This window comes from Drosophila sechellia, chromosome 2R (assembly GCF_004382195.2).
Source record: "Drosophila sechellia strain sech25 chromosome 2R, ASM438219v1, whole genome shotgun sequence".
Taxonomy (NCBI): domain Eukaryota; kingdom Metazoa; phylum Arthropoda; class Insecta; order Diptera; family Drosophilidae; genus Drosophila; species Drosophila sechellia.
Genome location: NC_045950.1, coordinates 13,736,271 through 13,754,447, shown reverse-complemented (window position 1 = coordinate 13,754,447; position 18,177 = coordinate 13,736,271). Strand labels below are relative to the sequence as shown.

General features: G+C 40.7%; 3 protein-coding genes across 4 annotated transcripts in view; all 3 read left to right on the top strand.

Moving 5' to 3' along the window:
• Positions 1–371: 371 nt before the first annotated feature.
• Positions 372–18,177, top strand: part of LOC6609643 (mucin-5AC) — a 34,191-nt gene continuing 16,385 nt past the window's right edge. Inside the window, exons 1-2 of one of the 2 annotated variants that reach the window (XM_032714853.1) lie at positions 372–469; positions 1,880–2,244. In XM_032714853.1, coding sequence (XP_032570744.1) covers positions 2,157–2,244 — 88 coding nt within the window. In that variant the 5' untranslated portion in view covers positions 372–469; positions 1,880–2,156. Of the gene's footprint in view, positions 470–1,802; positions 2,245–18,177 lie in introns of those variants that run through there. The other variant, XM_002034282.2, reaches the window with a different exon arrangement.
• Positions 4,308–5,662, top strand: LOC116800368 (heterochromatin protein 1). Its single transcript, XM_032714858.1, has one exon. The coding sequence runs from the start codon at positions 5,342–5,344 to the stop codon at positions 5,594–5,596; it is 255 nt and encodes an 84-aa protein (XP_032570749.1). The 5' UTR covers positions 4,308–5,341; the 3' UTR covers positions 5,597–5,662.
• On the top strand, positions 5,946–11,195 carry LOC116800366 (testis-specific chromodomain protein Y 2). Its single transcript, XM_032714856.1, has 3 exons — positions 5,946–7,063; positions 7,302–7,737; positions 10,942–11,195. The coding sequence occupies exons 1-2, from the start codon at positions 5,999–6,001 to the stop codon at positions 7,719–7,721; spliced, it is 1,485 nt and encodes a 494-aa protein (XP_032570747.1). The 5' UTR covers positions 5,946–5,998; the 3' UTR covers positions 7,722–7,737; positions 10,942–11,195.

The window sequence follows — 18,177 nt, the reverse complement described above, 5'->3', positions numbered from 1 at the left end:
TTCGAGTCTAGCTTGTATTATAGTAATATAATATAATATAATATAGTAATATAATATTGAAAGTAAATTTTCCAACAGTTCAGTTAAAAATTCTTATAATAATTTGTATGGTTCTGCTTGCAGTAATTAGTTTAATTATTCTTAGTTTTTAAACTTAAACAGCAATGAACCACCAGTTCACGCAACTGGGCGTCCAACTCTGTTGAATATTTCTTGGCCCAAAGTAAACGACAACAGCTGCCACGCGCTCGCGAACTCTCTTCCGGAGCGGCTCTCTGCACTTGTCTTGGCCAAAACGTGTTTGGGCCACTCCGGCGACTTGGCTCCGCTCTTGGCACGATGGAAGCCAGTCTTCAGTTCGATTCAAAGCGCGTCTTAGCACGGTTGTTGCCGCCGGTCGCCGATCATCAGTTGGCCAAGTGAATGTCTTTCAATTGTAAACGAAACAATATCGTCCAGTGGGTGATATGTAAGTGAGCCGTGTGACTAGCCCTCTCTTTCGCGCCGCCTATTCCCGTCTCTGTCGCGGCGTAGCAAGTGCGTCGAAAGATTTGCTGACAAGCGGGTTTCCAATTTGAATTTCAGTCTTCAGCTATCGCTTTTCGGGATTTTCGTTGGATCTTACGTATGCAAAGAGCGTAGTTTTGGCATTACCGTTGTCTCGCGACGCGTCATAAAAAGTTGCCACGCCTCCACGTCCAACCACCATACCGCCCCCGAAAAAAAAGCAATCGATGATTACCCAAGGAAAATTTCACTTCGCATCGAAAGCTAGTTTTTGCATATGTAACTATTAACGGAGGCTTCACCGTGTCCATTGGACTTGGACTCGATTTGCCAAGCACCGAACATATGAACTTCCATTTAGCATTGTTTCTATACGTATAGCATTGAGATTCTCGAGCGTGGAATTAACATAAAGTTTTACCTGCCGGCTGGCCTCCAGTTAGAAACTGCCATAAATGCACAAGAACTGTGCAAAGACTTAATTGGGAATTATTAATTATTTAATTACCACTACGCAAGCCAAGGTCGTCGGCTGATAAAATGCAATATTTTCTATAAGTTTACCTCTCACCGCCCATAGACAAATAGAAAACAAACTAATCAGTGAAAAAATCGCATAAACAATTGCAAGAAAAAACCGAATGGTCGTACAAACAGAAAAAACCAACATCAAGCCAAGATATATATAATGTGCTTTCGTGTTTATATAGCAAAGACAGATTCAAGGTGAATGTTGCCATTATTTTTTTGACAGAGTGCTCGGGCAACAAGTGAAAATTTATTGGGAGTTTTTTTTTTTTTGCTCGCGTGCTGAACGAGTGAAACAAAAAGAAACGTTGCCGAAAACCAACGCGAAATTAATACCATTAAGGAGTACATAAATTTCAGAAGCAATTTAAGGTGTTTGAAAAAATAAATAATCAGTGACTAATTTGGAAAGGAAGAAATAAATCACAAATCTTCGCGCAGAACGGGAATCCCCGCAGGCTGTTTTGAAGCTCTTTTGCAGAATCACACTGCTCCGATTAGCATTTTAAATTAGCCTCTACTTATTTTTTATTTGAAGTCAGTTGGAAATGGAAATTAAATAGAATTTTGAATTCATATTTTTTACTTATTTATAGATTAAAAACAGTCCAATGTCAGTAACCATTTGAAGAATTTAGCCTACTCACACATAATTCTAGTTATCGCTCATACGCAACGTTGGCGCTTTAGCCTTGAACTTTTTCATCAGGTAGAACGCACTGAAAAAGGCTAAAGAGAGAGAGAGAGAGAGAGAGCGAGAGAGAGAGAAAGAAATCACATTATTATTAATTACGTTTTAACGGTAACTCCAAAAACAACGCAAAATGCTTTGAATGCCTTTCAGAAGAAACCCGTCTCACCCGTCCCACTAAAAAAAAAAACAATTTCTCGCTTTTGACTAAATTCGCAAGCAAAGCCATCAATAATACTTATACGCAACAACAAAATGCAAATACTGGACAACAAATAATTTAACGATTATTTACAAAACGCCCGGGGCCCAAAACAAAAGCAACAACAAGTTTAATAAGAAACGAACCGGCCAAATTTGCAAATTACAAAGCCACCAGCATTTTTCGGATAAGGTTTCTGAAGTTTCGGAATTCGGAGGAGTAACGAAAATGTCGCGGTCGACGTCAAAAACGACGTCGCTGCTTTGCGGCAGCATCATCATTTTCTTCGTCACCATCTGCGTCTGCTTGGCACAAGGTGAGTGAGTTTTACATATGATATTTATTTTATGGTGCGCCATCTTATGCGCCCGCCAAGACAAAAAGCAACCTTAATTTAAGTCATATTCTTCAAAGATTGTTGGGGGCACAAGATCTCGTCGAGAAAACCCCTAAAGGTCCGTCTGATTCACTCCATGCTAATTTATCTCGATGGCAGCCGTGAGATCGGTGTCTTTTACAAGCCGGAACTCTTTGAAGGTCTTAAGCGAAAGAACGACGACACTAAATGCGTGTTCAAAATTAAAATCTTCAAATTAAAGCCAAATGCGAGTGAATTGTCACGAAAAAATGAAACGGATGCCTGGCATTAAAGCCCGAATAAAAACAATAACACGGCCAAAACTTCCGGGGAGTTAGCAGATGACAGCCGTGATTAAGCCAAAAACAATTTTCGAACGAATAAGAGTGTCTAGCGTATAAGCACTTGATCAACTGACAGCCACAAATTTGCTTGCACCTGCAGTTGATTTTTGTGCCCACGGGGAATCAACGTATTTGACTGGCAAATGTCGACAGTTTTGGCCTTTTTCAGGCACCTTTATTGGCTGCACTGAAAGAAAAATACATATAATACAAAATATTATAAAATCGTTGTGCGCCTCAATTTGTCAAACATAAATGCATTTTTTTTTTGTAAGAAAGCTTTAATGATGAATAAAAACTATACACTAACTGATACTTCGCAGCACGACAATCTTTATATTTGCATTTGCAACACTAAAATTCTTAAAACAACTGTAATTTGGAGCCTTAAATGATATGCGCACCCTTTTTGCTTGTGTTCTGCATGACTTTATTTCATGACTTTATTTCCCCTCCTGAAATGTGTTAAAATGTCAGTAAATGTCAATAAAACTCTGGTCGCCGCCAAATGCCTGTTTAAATATGGGGTTAACTGTTCGAAAGTTTTGAACTACCGATTGTAAAAAAAATGAGTGCTTGGCACAGATTTGCGTTTACCTTAAGTGATTTTGTTTTTAGGGAAAAGCGTGTCATTGAACTTGGGAGAGTGTCACGTCAGCTTGACATAATATTTACACAATTACAACGGATCTCGATCTTCAAATTAAACAGCAACAAAGCCGAGCAACAAAGTAACAAAAGGCTGAAAAAGTCCAAACCAAACAAATTAAAAAACTAAATCTGTTGCATAAGACATCAATACAACACAACCTTTCTACTGCGCAATCCGAGACGGAATCTTTTTGGGCCTTATGAAAACCAGCAAAAACCGAGAGACAAAAGCAGGGTTAATAAAATTAACTTGCTAATGAAGCGATGATCACACCGCATCATTTCTATGGGCCACAAACACACATACGTATATACATATATATGAATATTGACTTAAATCATTTCAGAGACGAAATCAAGAAATACAACTTATTGAAATCGGCTAGCAACATTTTTGTATATAATGCAGAAGCATTTTTGTCGCGCGTGTATCGTCCAAAAAGCAAGCAAACAGCAGAATGGCCAAACAAGTTTCGAGTTTCTTGGTGTTCGACTATGCAAATTAAACACAAAATACTGAAGATATACACATGTCTGCATGTCGCTTTGGATATTTTGTAATATTGCGATAAAAACGAAAGTGAATCCGCCGCTTGACTTTGAAAAGCCCCAGAAAAGACCCTTCCAGCTGCCCTTGTTGTCGCCTTGCCGGTTTCACTTTTATTCCGCCATGTACCGAGTTGTTAACTCTATCGAATTAAAACAAATTCGCCGCCACTGCCGTTGTGCCGAAAGAAAGAAAGTGAAAGAAATGTACGAGTTTGTGCCCATGTGCACATGTGGCTAAGTTGCGGCACAAGTTTTGCGCTCGAAATCATAACAGTAATGGCAACAGGTTGGCTGACTCGTACAGTCCCACTTCTATAGCTCGAACTACTCCAGTTGGTTCTTCTGAAAATTTACATAAATCGTGTGAAATTGGAATTTATGTTTTTAATTTAGATATCATTAATACAATTTCTTTGTTAAAATAAAATTTTAAAATTTCAAAAGTCTATCAAGTACAATTTGGAATATGTTTGACATTTAAATTAGTTTCTCAAGTGTAATTACTCAAAATAAAAATTTAATTACCTCAAATGTCAAGCCATCGAAGAAATTCAGCTTACTGAAGTAAGACTGTATTTCAAAACAGATTTTGAATCTTGTCCGAAACGGCGCGTAGTTTTTGAATTGTCACACTGCCGTTACTTTTTCCAACTGGCCGAACGTGACGCATTTCTTTGGCTTTATTTCAATGAATAAATCTCTTCGCCAGATGCAGACTCTGTGGAAATAATTGCTAGTTTACATACTCTCATGTAAATTGGCATTTTCTGTGCGCCGTAATGATGGGAAACATGCCAATGACATTGTTGTCAAACGCGAGTCGAACATTATGGCTGTGTAAAGCGAATTTACATAGACAATGTGCGATTTTTGTGGCCTGAAAAGAAAAGCGCAGATTTTGCCAATGGTCAATTAAAATACATTCCCATTTCCACACAGTGCTCACCATTATTTCCGCTCAGGCAAACTGCACTCCACTTCGAAACAAGTTTTTGTTGATGTCTGGTTTAACCGAAACTAAAACCAAAACCAAAACAAAAACAGGTGCAACAACCGCCAGGCCAGCGGCATTTTATATAATGGTCAGTCTTAAAAAGGAGCAATTTCGCACATAGTTAATATGCATTGCTAGCATACTTTGGCTAGTACACAGCTTTTTCAAAAAATTGTTAACTTTCTGTAATTCCACTTAAATGAAAAATTCTTCCTGTATCGTTTTAAATAGAATCGATTGGCAGAACCGATTTCTTGAGAACGTGCTATCGATACAATTAGTTATGCATGATATTGTTTAGTGATCTCAACTTAACTCGTTATCGGAAAATCTGGACAAATTATTTAATTTCTACAACTAGAAATTATCTATGAGACGTTATGTAACATTTAATATCCTTACAACACATTCTCAACCATACTTTTATAATTGTGCACATCTTGAGTTTTCCCATCCCTTGCTGCTTTCGAGCGAGTTGGCAGTGCTAACTTAGTATGAGCCTAACTTGCGCGCGATCATGCCCAAGAAATCAGTTGATCTGGGACTTGGTGTCCGCAACGTCAAGGAAAAATCCTCGGAATTCATAGTGGAGAAGTTTCTAGGGAAGCGCTATCTGCGTGGACGACCCCAGTATCTGACCAAGTGGGAGGGCTATCCCGTGGAGCAGTGCACCTGGGAGCCCCTGGAGAACTTGGGCAATTGCATGACGCTGATTGCGGATTATGAGGCGGAACTATTCCAGCAGAGCCGGGAGAAAAAGAATGACCAATGACATGGAAAAGATTTAAATACAAATTATTGTTCACAAATAAAAGATTAATAGATCGTATTCCCATTATTGAATGCTTTTTATTTCATTATATGTATATTTCAATGGAAGCCCTGTTGGCTGCAAAAATGTTTTTGAGAAGCGCCAGGCTTTACATTCAGTTATCATATTAAGATTTTTTGTAGGTAATTTGTTAGGCAAAGCCAAATAAGTTTGCTAGAATTGAATTGGATTAATTTGTTGCTTATTGAAGTCTTATAGTGAGTTACGCAAATTAAAAAAATAAAATAAATACCAAAAGCTTTCCCATCCCTAATGGTATTCCGAGGAGGTTAGCAGCACCATCTTCTTGTGCGTCGTTCCATTTACCGTTCATTTGCTCGGCGTCCTTTCAGCGTTTAAGTTATGTCTCGCAAAAATCGACGACCAAATCTTGGTCTGGTCGATGCACCGCCTAACGATCATGTCCAAGAATTTGTAGTGGAGAAAATCCAAGGCAAGCGCTTTGTTAATGGGCGTCCCCAGGTTCTGGTGAAGTGGCATGGTTTTCCGGATGAGAGTAACACATGGGAGCCAATGGAAAACGTCGGCAACTGCATGCAGCTGGTCTCCGACTTCGAGTCGGAGCTCTTCAGGCGGATGCGGAATGCCTCGGCTAAACCTGTCGGGAAATCGAAGCCCAGTCCTAGCACCAGCGGTCCATCGAACACCGAAAATGGCCCCAGCACCTCTAAGAAAACACAACATTCCAAGTCGGTGCAGGCAAAAAACACTGCTAAAATGTCGAAGATGGATCAGAAAAAAGAGAAGGATATTAAGAAAGCGACGGGAAAAATCAAAGATATTCAAAATGATCCCAAAACTCAGATGCCTAGTACTAGCCAAGGATCCACAGGCTTAACTGAAGTTTTCAACGGCAATCCATCAGCCAGAACGAACGTGATTAAAAGTCCGAGGATTCATAGCGTTTTCAATGATCCTAACTTGAGCGAACCCAGCGAAGACGAAGCTGTGGGAGCCACATCTTTAAATTACCAACGAGCTGGTCATTCCAAACAAAAATCTTCGACGCCTCCCAAATCGCGAGGGCTTATTGAATTTCCTCAAGGAGAAGACTCACTGTTGTCTTCGAAACATGTGTCTCCTATGATGATTCTTAAAGAATCCCAACCATTGCAAAGTTCATTCACTGATGATTCGGATTTGGGTGAATCCTCTTCCAGTAAGTCGTTTCTTACAGTATCATCGACCAGCTCTGAGGGATCGATCAAGGTCACCAAATCGGAACCTAAAACATCATCGCTGGACCAGATAAAGTTGTCGACTAGGTCATCCGATGGTGGTCATGAGGCGGCCGACAAGCAGAAGTCCACATTTGGCATTAGCTCCAGCATGGGGTCGAATGATTATCTACACTCCATGGGCTTGGATTTATCTGACAGTGATTCCATAGATTCTAAAGTGGAGAGCGTAAGAAATATTCTTTCCAATTAAGAAAATCAAACCAAAGCTAGTGAAATATGTTTATAATCATTGAAACCATTTAAAAAAAAAAAGTAAAAGTAAAGTGAAAAAGCGCTTAATTTGTATAGAAACCTTTAAAAGTTAATCAGCTTCAGCTAATGAATCCAAAGTTTCTTAAGCGATGATTTGATTTTCTTGTTCATTAAAACAACACACCTAAGAAAAATTAATTGTACTGGAACAGATGCACGGCTGTCCTACCAAGCAGCAGAGCAACTGGAACTTTCCCGAGCCACTAACGACGCCGCCAGCTGGGACCAAAAAGGAGATGGCTATGCATCGGGATGTCCAGAAGGAGTCGATTGCATCTCACGCACCTAAGTTACAAGAAGTGAAGAAGAAGCTGAAGACTTCACAGCGCGGCAAGCGTTTAAGAACTTACCCGGATTGGAGAATGCCGGAGACTACGGAACCCTTCGGTTTGGATCGCGGACTGGAGCTGGATAAAGTCCTCCACTGTTACCAGATGAAAGAGCTCTTTCTGTTCGTCACGTGGAAGGGCTGCTCGTCCATCGATGCAGTGCCCATGAAATACCTTAGGGAAGCGTATCCATTGCAAGTGATTGAGTTCTTCCAGAGCTTGAGGACCTCTGTGCTCAAGTAAAGATGTCTAGTACCGGGTGAGTTGTGGCAGCAGTTCATTTTGGCCCTGTGCCCATAACCTTAAACGCAAGCATCCGCTCCCGAGCAGCTTCAGTTTCTTTTTCATAACTTTACAGTTCGACGCTCGCAATATTTGAGCCATAAGCCATGAAAACTTCACGTTGCCTTCGGGTCAAGATAAATGCCATCGAAAAACAAAAACAGACACTGAAACGAAAACGAGCCATCATCCGGTCGGCGGATCCACTCGTTTGATTCGTTTCCCTGTGCATTGCACCTGTATTTGCATTTTTCACTTCTCTGCTAGGTAAACCATTGATAATTCCCGTGTCACCCATATGACAAATTGCTTGCCCGTATCGTGGATGCACTTAGTACATAGTTCTTCGAAGATTCATGACTGTACCTGTGCAGATTTATGAGTAGTTCTTTGGGAAAATTTTAAGATGTCGTTAACATAGCGTTAACAAGACTCTATTATTGGCACACGTGTGTATCCGAACATGCTTATTGCCGTCTACTCTTTTCGTAATTGTAGATTTCTTGCTCGAGATCAGCCAGCGAAAATTATGAGGCTCCAGACTCTGGGTTTTCGGTTTCCATTTGGCTTATCTGTCGCATCTGTTGACAGCTGCTTTGCTTTGAACTCGTCGGCTTGGCAACACATACTGCCGGACAGATCGGACCAACTCCCTCGCAAAAGTTGTGGGCGTTTAAGCGTCTCCGCGGTTCATTCAACCTGAGTGGAGTCGCAGAATGAAGTCATCAACCCAAATTGTGATTCTGTACAGATGCAGTTTGTTCCCTTATTGGCATGTTTCATAGCTTTAACCTTCAATCGCACACAAGTACTTAGTTGTACCATACTGCACTCAAACTATTGTAGCTAAGGTGACACGCACAGCTGGAGAGGCGACACACCTTTGTGGGGCACACGATAGCGCCACCAAGTAGACTCGCCGGCTAATGGACTCATGTGTCCATTTAGTGTGCTGCCTTTCGCAAGTCAATGTCATTAAGCATTAAGCTGTTTGAGGCTAGCTGATTGCACGTCTCTGTACGGTTTCACTGAAGATCACAGCTTAGTTCCACGGATTAATGCTTAGTTTTGCATGTATATATAATCTGGTTTTATGGCTAGTTAAATTCGCTGTTAGGTGTCCATAATTTGTTTTATTGTGGCTCTAATGGCTTACAGCTTGTTTAATTAATTAAATTACTTTAAAGTCTTAATTAGTTAGGTCGCGATTAAGTGACAAAAAACTATTAAAACTCTTGGGTCGAAATTACATTGTATTAACATACTTATTTATTCTCTGAGTTGCAACCAAAAAATGTTTTATTTTAATCCATTTGCATGATCAAGTCTATCTTTGCCGGGAAGGCGTGTTTGCACTCTGCTGGTTGCCCCCCAATAGACTATTATTATTTGCCATTATTGCTGTGCAATTTACTCATTTTTACCTTCCTGATTTCTGGGTTGCCTTCGACTTTGGCGTTCATTGATTTATGTGTGCTTAAATTAGCTGTCCATGGCATTTGCCATAATTTCTGTACATGTACATACATTTCTGGAACATGTTTTTCCACCCATTGCGGTCGTGCAGAAACTCGGGCATATGCCGAGGAGTGTTTGATGGAAGGCGAAATGCAAAAAGGGAAACGTATCCCTCGAATGCTTTCAAAATGCTTGTAAAAGTTTCCGCTTATTAATTGGCCTACCAAAAATATTCAAATTACCTATCAGATGTCAAATCATCGAAGGCTATTTTGGCTTCCACCGCTCGAGACAGCCGAAAAAACAAAATGCTTAATTTCCTGATTGTGAAATTTCGTCTGTAACCCCATATTTCTTTATCAGGCAAAATTTGCATTTAATTTCTGCCGCCACAAGAGCAGCAACAACAATGAGGACCTCGTATGTGATAATTTTCTCGCTCGTTTGACCATTTTTGGCTTGGAGATGTAATTACGCCCAAGGCGGCAGCAAGTAACCGGTAACAACTGCAACTGCAGGCAACCTCATTTATGACGCTTTGCATATGGTAAACAACAAATCAGAAAGACACAAAATGTGTGTCTTCTATGTTGTTGGTGGTGGTGGTAGTTGGTAGTTGTTGCTGCTGTTGTAGTGCATTTTGTTTAACGCTTCGTTTATTACCAAAAACAGCAACGAACGCATTTCTTGGCTGGTTGTTGATGTTGTTTTGTGGTCGACTGCGGCCAGCAGCAACATTTTGGGTCGCGTAGGTTGAGGGGCAACAAACAGATACAATAACTTAATATGCAGTCATATGCAGAGGAGCGTCTCCTTCCCCTAATCCCCCAATCTTTCCTACTGCAATTTAATCCTGCCCCATCTGCTGTCCAAGTAAACTAGCTTGGGTGTGGGTGTGTTTTCCACTATTTGGCTGGCATATTTATGATTTTGTTTGACAGTTTAATATATATCTGCTTGTTGTTTTTTGGCACGAGTCACAATTTGCTGCCGCTGTTTGGCATCTCTTGTGTGTGCTGCGCTTTGTGCCGCCGGGTTAGGGGTTATTGGAACAGCAATTATACGTAGTTAAGGTGGCCCTTTGCGGCTGCCATCGCTGTGCATATTTGTTGCAGCAACAACAGCTGCGGGAGATGTGGTTAGATTTCCCAATGTTGGTTAATCCGATGCTGCGCTAAATTAGGTTGGCTCCATTACAAGAGCTGATTGATTGTTGATGGGATATTTATCATCGGATAATAACCGATGGAGTGATTTCAAAGGTTGGTCTTGGTAATTCTGAGCTTCTAATTACTCTTGACAAGCTAACAATTAAGCTTTTAATATACATCCAATTGTTGCATTGATCAAGTGTATATTTCACTTTTATAAGCCCAATTCGTTATTTTTCCCTGCTTTATCTGTTTAATCGCTTGACCTCAGGAAACTAGTTCAGTTTCTTTCCCTTTTCTTTAAAGGCAAGTGCATCTCCGTCTTCGGCGACCTTGCTTTGTTTCTTAAGAGCTTTTATCTCTTTCGCTTTCGTTGCTGACCACGCCCCAAGAACCTGAAACAGCGGGTCAGCTCTTCTTAATGTTAATTTCACGCCCGTTAAGGTAATTAAATTGCCTTTGTTTGTTTTTATGAGTGCTTTTATTTTTGTTTCTAGTGCAACATTAAAATTAGTTTTTGTAGCAATAAAAAAATTAGTTTTTCATGTCGTTTTTCTTTTGTTTCTTTTTAGGTTTGTACTACGTTTTGCCAAAAATTCACTTCACACAACATAATCGACTCCAAGTTCAAGGTCATCGCATCTAAATTGGGTGAACTCCAACTCCATCAAATTGAACTATTCAAAGAAAAAACACCGATATGTGTTTATACTATGTTTCATGTTTTCAGTACATTTAGAAGAATGTAAATATCAATGGTTTCCATATTTCAAGTAACCTGATATTCTAACCTTTTTGTTCAATAAATTTTGTTTTTGGCCTGACATATGATACTTTGTTATGCCTTTGCCAGCGATTAGAGAATTTAAATCCGAAGGTCAAACCACTTTTTGCTAACGATCCACATTAGTTATTTCAATCAATATTATATAGTATTATTATATCTTGTTCTAACCACACAAAAGTGAGCTGCCACTACATTGGCTAAGACACCCGGCTTAAATGTCATTGGGTGGTGGTAAACCAAAATCGAACTTTAGTCAACCGGACTCAGTGTGGCCCCAAACTGAAGTTGTTGACATTTTTGCTTGACTTTTTGAATTATTTCCAGCATCGCCCCACAAACCTCTGCAATTATCTTGCATTGCTATTTCTTTTGTTGGTCTTTCGGGGTGTGTTCTGAGCGAAGGAGAGACTCCATTGATGAAAATGAGTTTTATATGTTAATTTGGCAAGCTCGAATGCATTCTTTGAATTGAGGTGGAATGTGCATTGTGGTTGGAAAGTGGGCGCCTTTATAGTGGCTGCAATTGTGGGTATAAGTCACTATATTATACTCGATATATATGTATTGATCGTTCATAATGAATTGTATTTTAAAGTTCGACTGGATCGAAAAGCATTTCCTTTGTATATATATTTTGCCTTTATAAGTTTACTCTGATGGCTCCTATGATCTTTCTGCTCGACGTGTCTTTAACTCTGCACAATTTCTCATTAATCACCCACTTTCAAAGCCTCAGTTTTGTTTAGTTTCGTTTTATGGGTTGCTTTTGGAATTTTCTTATGGGCTTAGCTACACCTACGATTTCCGCACTTGCTAAAAAATGCGTCTTTATGTGTTGTTGTTGTGCATAGCCAAATGTTTGAGCCGTGAGTCAGTGGCAAAGCAAACTAAGGCAAGACATCAAGCGCCTGTCGATGTGCCACGCCCCATCGAAGTGCATTGAACGCATTTACTTCTCGCTGCCTCGCTTCGCACTCGATTTTCCATGCAGTTTTTCGCTTTTCTTTTAATTGGGGATTTCTGGCTCTGGCTTTTATTCCACTCTGTTTTCCCCGCCTTTGCATTCGCTACGTTTCGTTTCACTTTCGCGCCACTAACTTGTTGCAACTGTGCCAGTCGAGTCGGAGCTGTTGGTGTTTTTTCTTTTTAGTTTTAGTTTCATTTTTATGGTTTCCAAGTCGGTCTGGTCACCTGGCTTCGTCCGAGGTGGTGGTCACTTTGGTGGTAAGAGAAAAGGCACTCGAGCAGAACTCCCCGCAAAAATTTGACAAATTGGCAGCCGGTCGCTTAAATCACAAACAAAAGCTGAAATTTATGAATTTAATTTTGTTTTTCGGCAAATAGAAAGCGTTGACACTAAACGGAAGTGTTCGCCAAAGGGGCGAAAGTGGCGGTAGATTGAGTGATTAGCGCAAGCCAAGGCGAGACAGAGCTAAAAATGTGTTATGCAACCGAAGGGGGAACTCGAACAATACGATCAATAACCCAGGCCACTGGCATTTGTGCACCGATATCGGGTTTCCCACCGCAGCACCACTGCATATGCAACATATCGCTCAATTAACCCAGTCTAATAACCAATCAAATGCCACTCTGACCCCGCATAATAGACCAGTGATTCATGCCGCCCAGTGACCCAAAAGTTGAATCAGACACCCGCGTACAAGATATACATGTATGTAGATATTGCACAGCCATGGCCAGTTGAATGGGACAACCCGCTGTGCTGCTGGTTTGGCTGAAGTTTATATGTGGCACATGTTTGGTTAATGATTGCTGGCCCAGTGACACAACAAGCGCCAATATTTTGAGACCAAAGGCGGAGTCAAATAACAGGCCAGGTGTGTGCGTCCATTCTGGGTTGAACTTTGCGCCCGGCCCAAAAAAAAAAAAATATATAAAATCGTAGCCAATGGAGTGTGGCTAAATGGGCCTAAATCCTTGACCCATTTTCACGTTCTCTTAGCCGTCTGGCATTTCCGTTTTGTGTTGCAAAGTGCAAATTTAAACTTCGCTTCGGAGTTCGCCTCAATTTCGGCTCGCAAAACTATGTACCCCCCAAAATGGCAAAGAGAAAGAGAAATAATATTCGGTAGGCGATTTTCAAGGTATATTATGCGGTTGATTTTGCCATTTTGTCATTTGTCTTCTTTGAAATGAGCGGTCGAGCGGCAAGTCAATGGGGTTAAGCTGCCCATTAACCCATTTTGGATAGGGAAATATTTGTACAAGGCAGGGAATATCAACGATTAGAGATAATTAACTTTTGCTAACCTACAAGTTATACATTTGCATCTTAATTTTGCCAGTTGTTGCCTTTATTAATAATTGGCCAAAATTGGAGGCCTATAATGGTTTCTCAATTTAAAAATACAATGTACACTCGGCCTGCATAGACATTTAAGTTTATGTGCCATTCACGGATGTTCCGCAAGGAAAACAAGTTTGCGTCTTAAGTCATTCGTTTCCTTTGTGGCCTTTTGTAACTGGAAATTATGGGCCAGCTACCGCGACAACAACAGCAAGCAGTGCAAAGCAGGGGGAAACCTGTAATAAAAATATGCAGTTATCCTTGGGATTACGGTTCATCAGGCCGCCCTATAAATATATATGTTACTTCAGGGAATGAAGAGGAGTATCCTCTTCTTTGCCCGCGACTTCGGCTGAATGCTCAGTGGCAGCGGCCTTTTAAGCAGGAAATGATGCCCAAAAGCAGTAACAACAACAAAAGCTGGCAATTTGGCTGCAACAGCAAACAAGGCAAACAAACACTCAGAGAAATATTTTTTTTTGCGGCATAAGTTGCACTGAGAGAAGTAAATTCTTCAGCATAGTTCGCTTAGAATTTACCTTTGTTTCTTCAGCAACTTAAATATTTATATATTAAGTTTAGATTTGCTTTATAACTGCATTTCTTTTGTATTTCCTTGCTGTGCAGTGCATTTAAGTTTTGTGGCAAAAGCAGAAGAAGCGGTCTCTTAACGAGCGGCATGCAAAAAATAAAATATGCCCTTTTTGCTGCAGACACTGCCGATCGCCTGATTGCAGATCGTTCGCGGACTCTGCGTTTTATAATAAAAATGTCAAGCCATGAGTGGTGGTAAGAGGCAGCGGGTAACAATGAATTGGCAATTTGCAAAGCCAGCTCCTTCGCTAAGTAATCCGCACATTGAGGCATCAGTTATTGGACAGTATTTGGGATACGGACTCGGATTCGGATTTCCGCGCGTTGGCGTCGCCAGACTCTTCAAAAGCCATTCAACTCTTGATAACCCTTGATTGACGGTGGCTGGCAACCTGACGAACCCATCTCAAGTGTTATTTGCTTTAATAACACTCGAGAACTGCAGGGCTTTCAATTTTTTTTACACTTTGGTTCATTGAACTCATGCGATCGATGGAAGCCAATTCTTAGCCACTCATGGTGGCTCCAACCACTTGGGCACCCACTGAGCTTTGAGGGTGTACTGTATGTATGTATGGCTTCTATGATAGCTGGACACGCCCAATTTGAAGTGGCACCCGGGACCAAATGAAGCCTACGGTTCCCAAAAACGGAATATGCAAATGGCGGAGGCAGAACAAAAGCAAAGCGAAGTTCGGGAGAAGAAACCTTGTTGTTCACACAATAAATCACGGCAACCAGAACAGCTATGTGGCTATATGTATATACCCATTGTGATTACAACAACAATAGACAGCTGGCCGACAAAACTAAGCCAAGATTGTTGACCATTTTGTCGTTGAAGCGTGCGGCAAAATGTTGTGTTTTTTGTTTTTTTTTTTTGTCATGTCTGGTGCTATTGTTGGACCATTCTTTATGTTCGCCAAAAGAAAAGACACAAAACAGCCAAGAGTTGGACAAAATTATGCGGAAAATTACAATGCATAGAAATTTGTGCCGTTTGAGAAACAGATCCAATCGTGAATTATGTATTTCTGGGTGTAGGCTAAGGTTACATAATCATTTTGTGAGTGTTTATGGTAGCACTCGGTATGTCAGCAAGGAAATTACCTCAAATTGATTTGAGGTGTGAAGAATTTTCAATTGAAACTATGATTACAGAAAAGTAGATTAGAATTTATAATAATTGTTACATTTAATGTCAAGAGCCCCGTTTTTGTTCCATTTTAACAAAAAAAACCCCGTTGAGTGTACAATTGAAATGCAAGCAATCCCTTTTACCACAACTGAATTCTATCCGCCACTTGCATTTTAATGGCCACAACTCACTCAGCACTTCGATTGCGGGACATTGCGCCACTTGGCGGCAGTGCCACCACTTGGAAGGCAAACAGACTCAGATGGAGCTGGCCCAGAGATTCAGATAGGGAGCGAGGAAAAACAGTTCTATTACTTAATATGCAACATTAATGCGAACAATGGCAGCACGACATCGTGGCAAAAGGAAAAACCAAAGCGCCCAAACACCAGAAACCCACAGAAAACCGAAGGCCCAGACACACGATCCTCCGGTTACTCACTCCGTCACCAGACATTCAATCAACACTACCACTTCGACGTGGAACACCACCAACTTAGAGAGGCAACCCGTTGATGAGGAAAAACTTAGGAGGCAGACCAAGGCGGTCAATAGTTTTTCACACCTCACTTTTTGGTTTTAACAACTTACGTGCTATACTTTTTTAAAGCTCCATTCATATAGAACCACTTTTTTCGGCGGCATTCTATTTGGTTTGGATTTTGCTACGTGCCAGGGTTTCGGTATTTGGGATCTGTTCTCTCGATTTGTTTGGAATCTACGGGAGATTGGAGATCGAGATTGAGTGCTGACAATGGCAAGGAATAGGAATTTGGACTTCGTTGCTGGAATGATAATTCGAGTGCCTAAATGTGTTCGCCATTCTGGAAGTGGAGCACACTAATGCCGGCGATTTGTCTGCGGGTCGGTCTCTTAGAATTCCTGAAACACAAATGGAGATACAAGTAGATTAAAGGCTTCCGAAGTGAGTGGGACAAAAGAGTGATATGTTGTTAACATTTAACATTTTTGGGTTAAGACGAAACCACACAGAATATTGGTAATATATTATAACGTAACCTTTTTTTTAGACTTCCCCATCTGATTATTTGTACCCATGCAATTATTTTCATTAGGTTTGGGTTACAGTTCTAGTTTCTTTTCGCTTTTCCGTTTGATTTGCTCTCTTATTAAACGAGATTTATGGCTGAGACGGCGAGCCAAGTCAAGTCTTGCCTTGGGCCAAGCCCAGTTCAAAATCGAGCCGAGGAAGTCGGACCACTTTGGCACCCAGCACAATCTGTATTTTTTTTCTCGATTCGAGTGCGCGGGTATTTGCAATCGCTAAACAAAAAAACTCGTTTGCATTTGCGCTCGTAATTTAGTTTTAATATTTGCAATATAATTTTTTTTTTTGCTGTTGCTGCGGCGGCTGGCTATCTGGTGCTTTTATTAGAGCACGCTTTGCGAATTACATAAAGCCCAAAGAGCAACTCGAGAAAGAGAGCCACAAAAATAAATGTTGACTGCTGGAACAACATGGTTAAAATGAACGTAAGCAAAGTGCAGTCGCACCTCGAAAAAAATAAAATTAACAAAAAATGGCTGGCACGAGCAAGGTTGACGAAGCCAAAATTCAATTCGGTGCGAAAACAAGCGAGCGGCAGACGAAAAATCAAAATTCGAGTGTGAAGCACAAATCAAACATCAAATAATTGATAGAATATCGAATAGCGGAGACAGCCAGCAAAATGCAAAGCAGCGGCGGCCTTTCACCCAGAAATTTGGACTCCACACTCCAACTTTGAACCCAGCACGAGCGCCCAAGAAACCCAAACCAAACCAAACCAATACCAAACTCAAACCGAAAACGGAAAACAAGCCAACGAAGGGCCAACTCTGGATCGCAGCTGGATTTGAAGTCTTTGCCTTTGGCCAAGTCGTGTCTTTCTGTGAGTGGGCTTAAAAGGGGAGGAGGCGGTGGGGGTGGTGCCACCCGCACAGGCTTAGAGCTGGAATTGAACCAGTTTTCTGTTTTGGCCACTCCGCCAATTCGGGAGTGGTATGGGGCCAACGCGAAAACCGGCTAAAGAATTTTCCAGCTAAGAAGTTTTTCATGTTCGCTTGCCATTTTCATTGAGCCACGAACTCGAACATTCATTTCCATTGTCCTTTTAGGCGAAATCATAAAAAAAACGGAGTTGATTTTGAAGTAGCCATTGCTTAGGTAATAAATGGTTTTTTGAAGTTCTGCGATAATGTTTTTGCTAGTGGCGTAAAATCCATTTAGTTTGCATTGCGTTGTAAATTTAAAGTAACTTACAAAAGTCTGCAGATAAAGTAATTTTTTAATACAAATGCAATAAAATACACATAAATAGGTAAAACGCGTTTGTACTAAACGCTTTCCTCAAATTAAAATTTGTCCATTATTTACCAATTTTCCAAATTCACTTCAAATGTATTCTTCCACACAGAAATCTATTATATCAATTTATTAAAATTCGACCTACCCTTGGGCATTGTAAAAATATAAAAAAAAATGTAAATTGATGATGATTATTTAATTAAAATAATCATGAGCCCAAAATCAAGCGTGGCCAATGAAAAATTGACTCCGATCGATGGTTGATGGAAATTTCACTTTCGTTTTGGGGCTTGGCCCTTGGGGCCTTTCGTTCACCAAATTCATTCATTTCACCGCCCAAAAAAACTGACCTCAGCGAGCATTACGTAAAGTCTTTCGTATTTTGTTTTTATTTTTTGGCCAGCCACGCCCCGTAGTTGCTGCTGTGTTTACTTTTTGTCTGGCGGCACATCGAAGGTTTTAGCCTAAATGGTTTACAAATTTATGCGGTTTCCACCGAAAATGCTTTCAATTTAAGGTATTTTGATGACGAGCTCCAAGTCCACGATTCCCAGGCAGGCGGAAGGGGTGGGAAAGTAGCACCGACTTTTAATTTATTTATGCAACCCGAATATGATCCGAAATGCGGACAAGATAGGCCACAGGCACCTGCTAACATTTTGAAGAGCTC

What these genes read in the sequence shown, in the direction of transcription:
- LOC116800366 (XM_032714856.1), top strand. Translation starts at nt 5,999, where the DNA reads ATGTCTCGCAAAAATCGACGACCAAATCTTGGTCTGGTCGATGCACCG. An exon ending in TAGATTCTAAAGTGGAGAGC is followed by an intron (nt 7,064 to 7,301) that starts GTAAGAAATATT and finishes GTACTGGAACAG; the next exon opens with ATGCACGGCTGTCCTACCAA.
- LOC116800368 (XM_032714858.1), top strand. Translation starts at nt 5,342, where the DNA reads ATGCCCAAGAAATCAGTTGATCTGGGACTTGGTGTCCGCAACGTCAAG.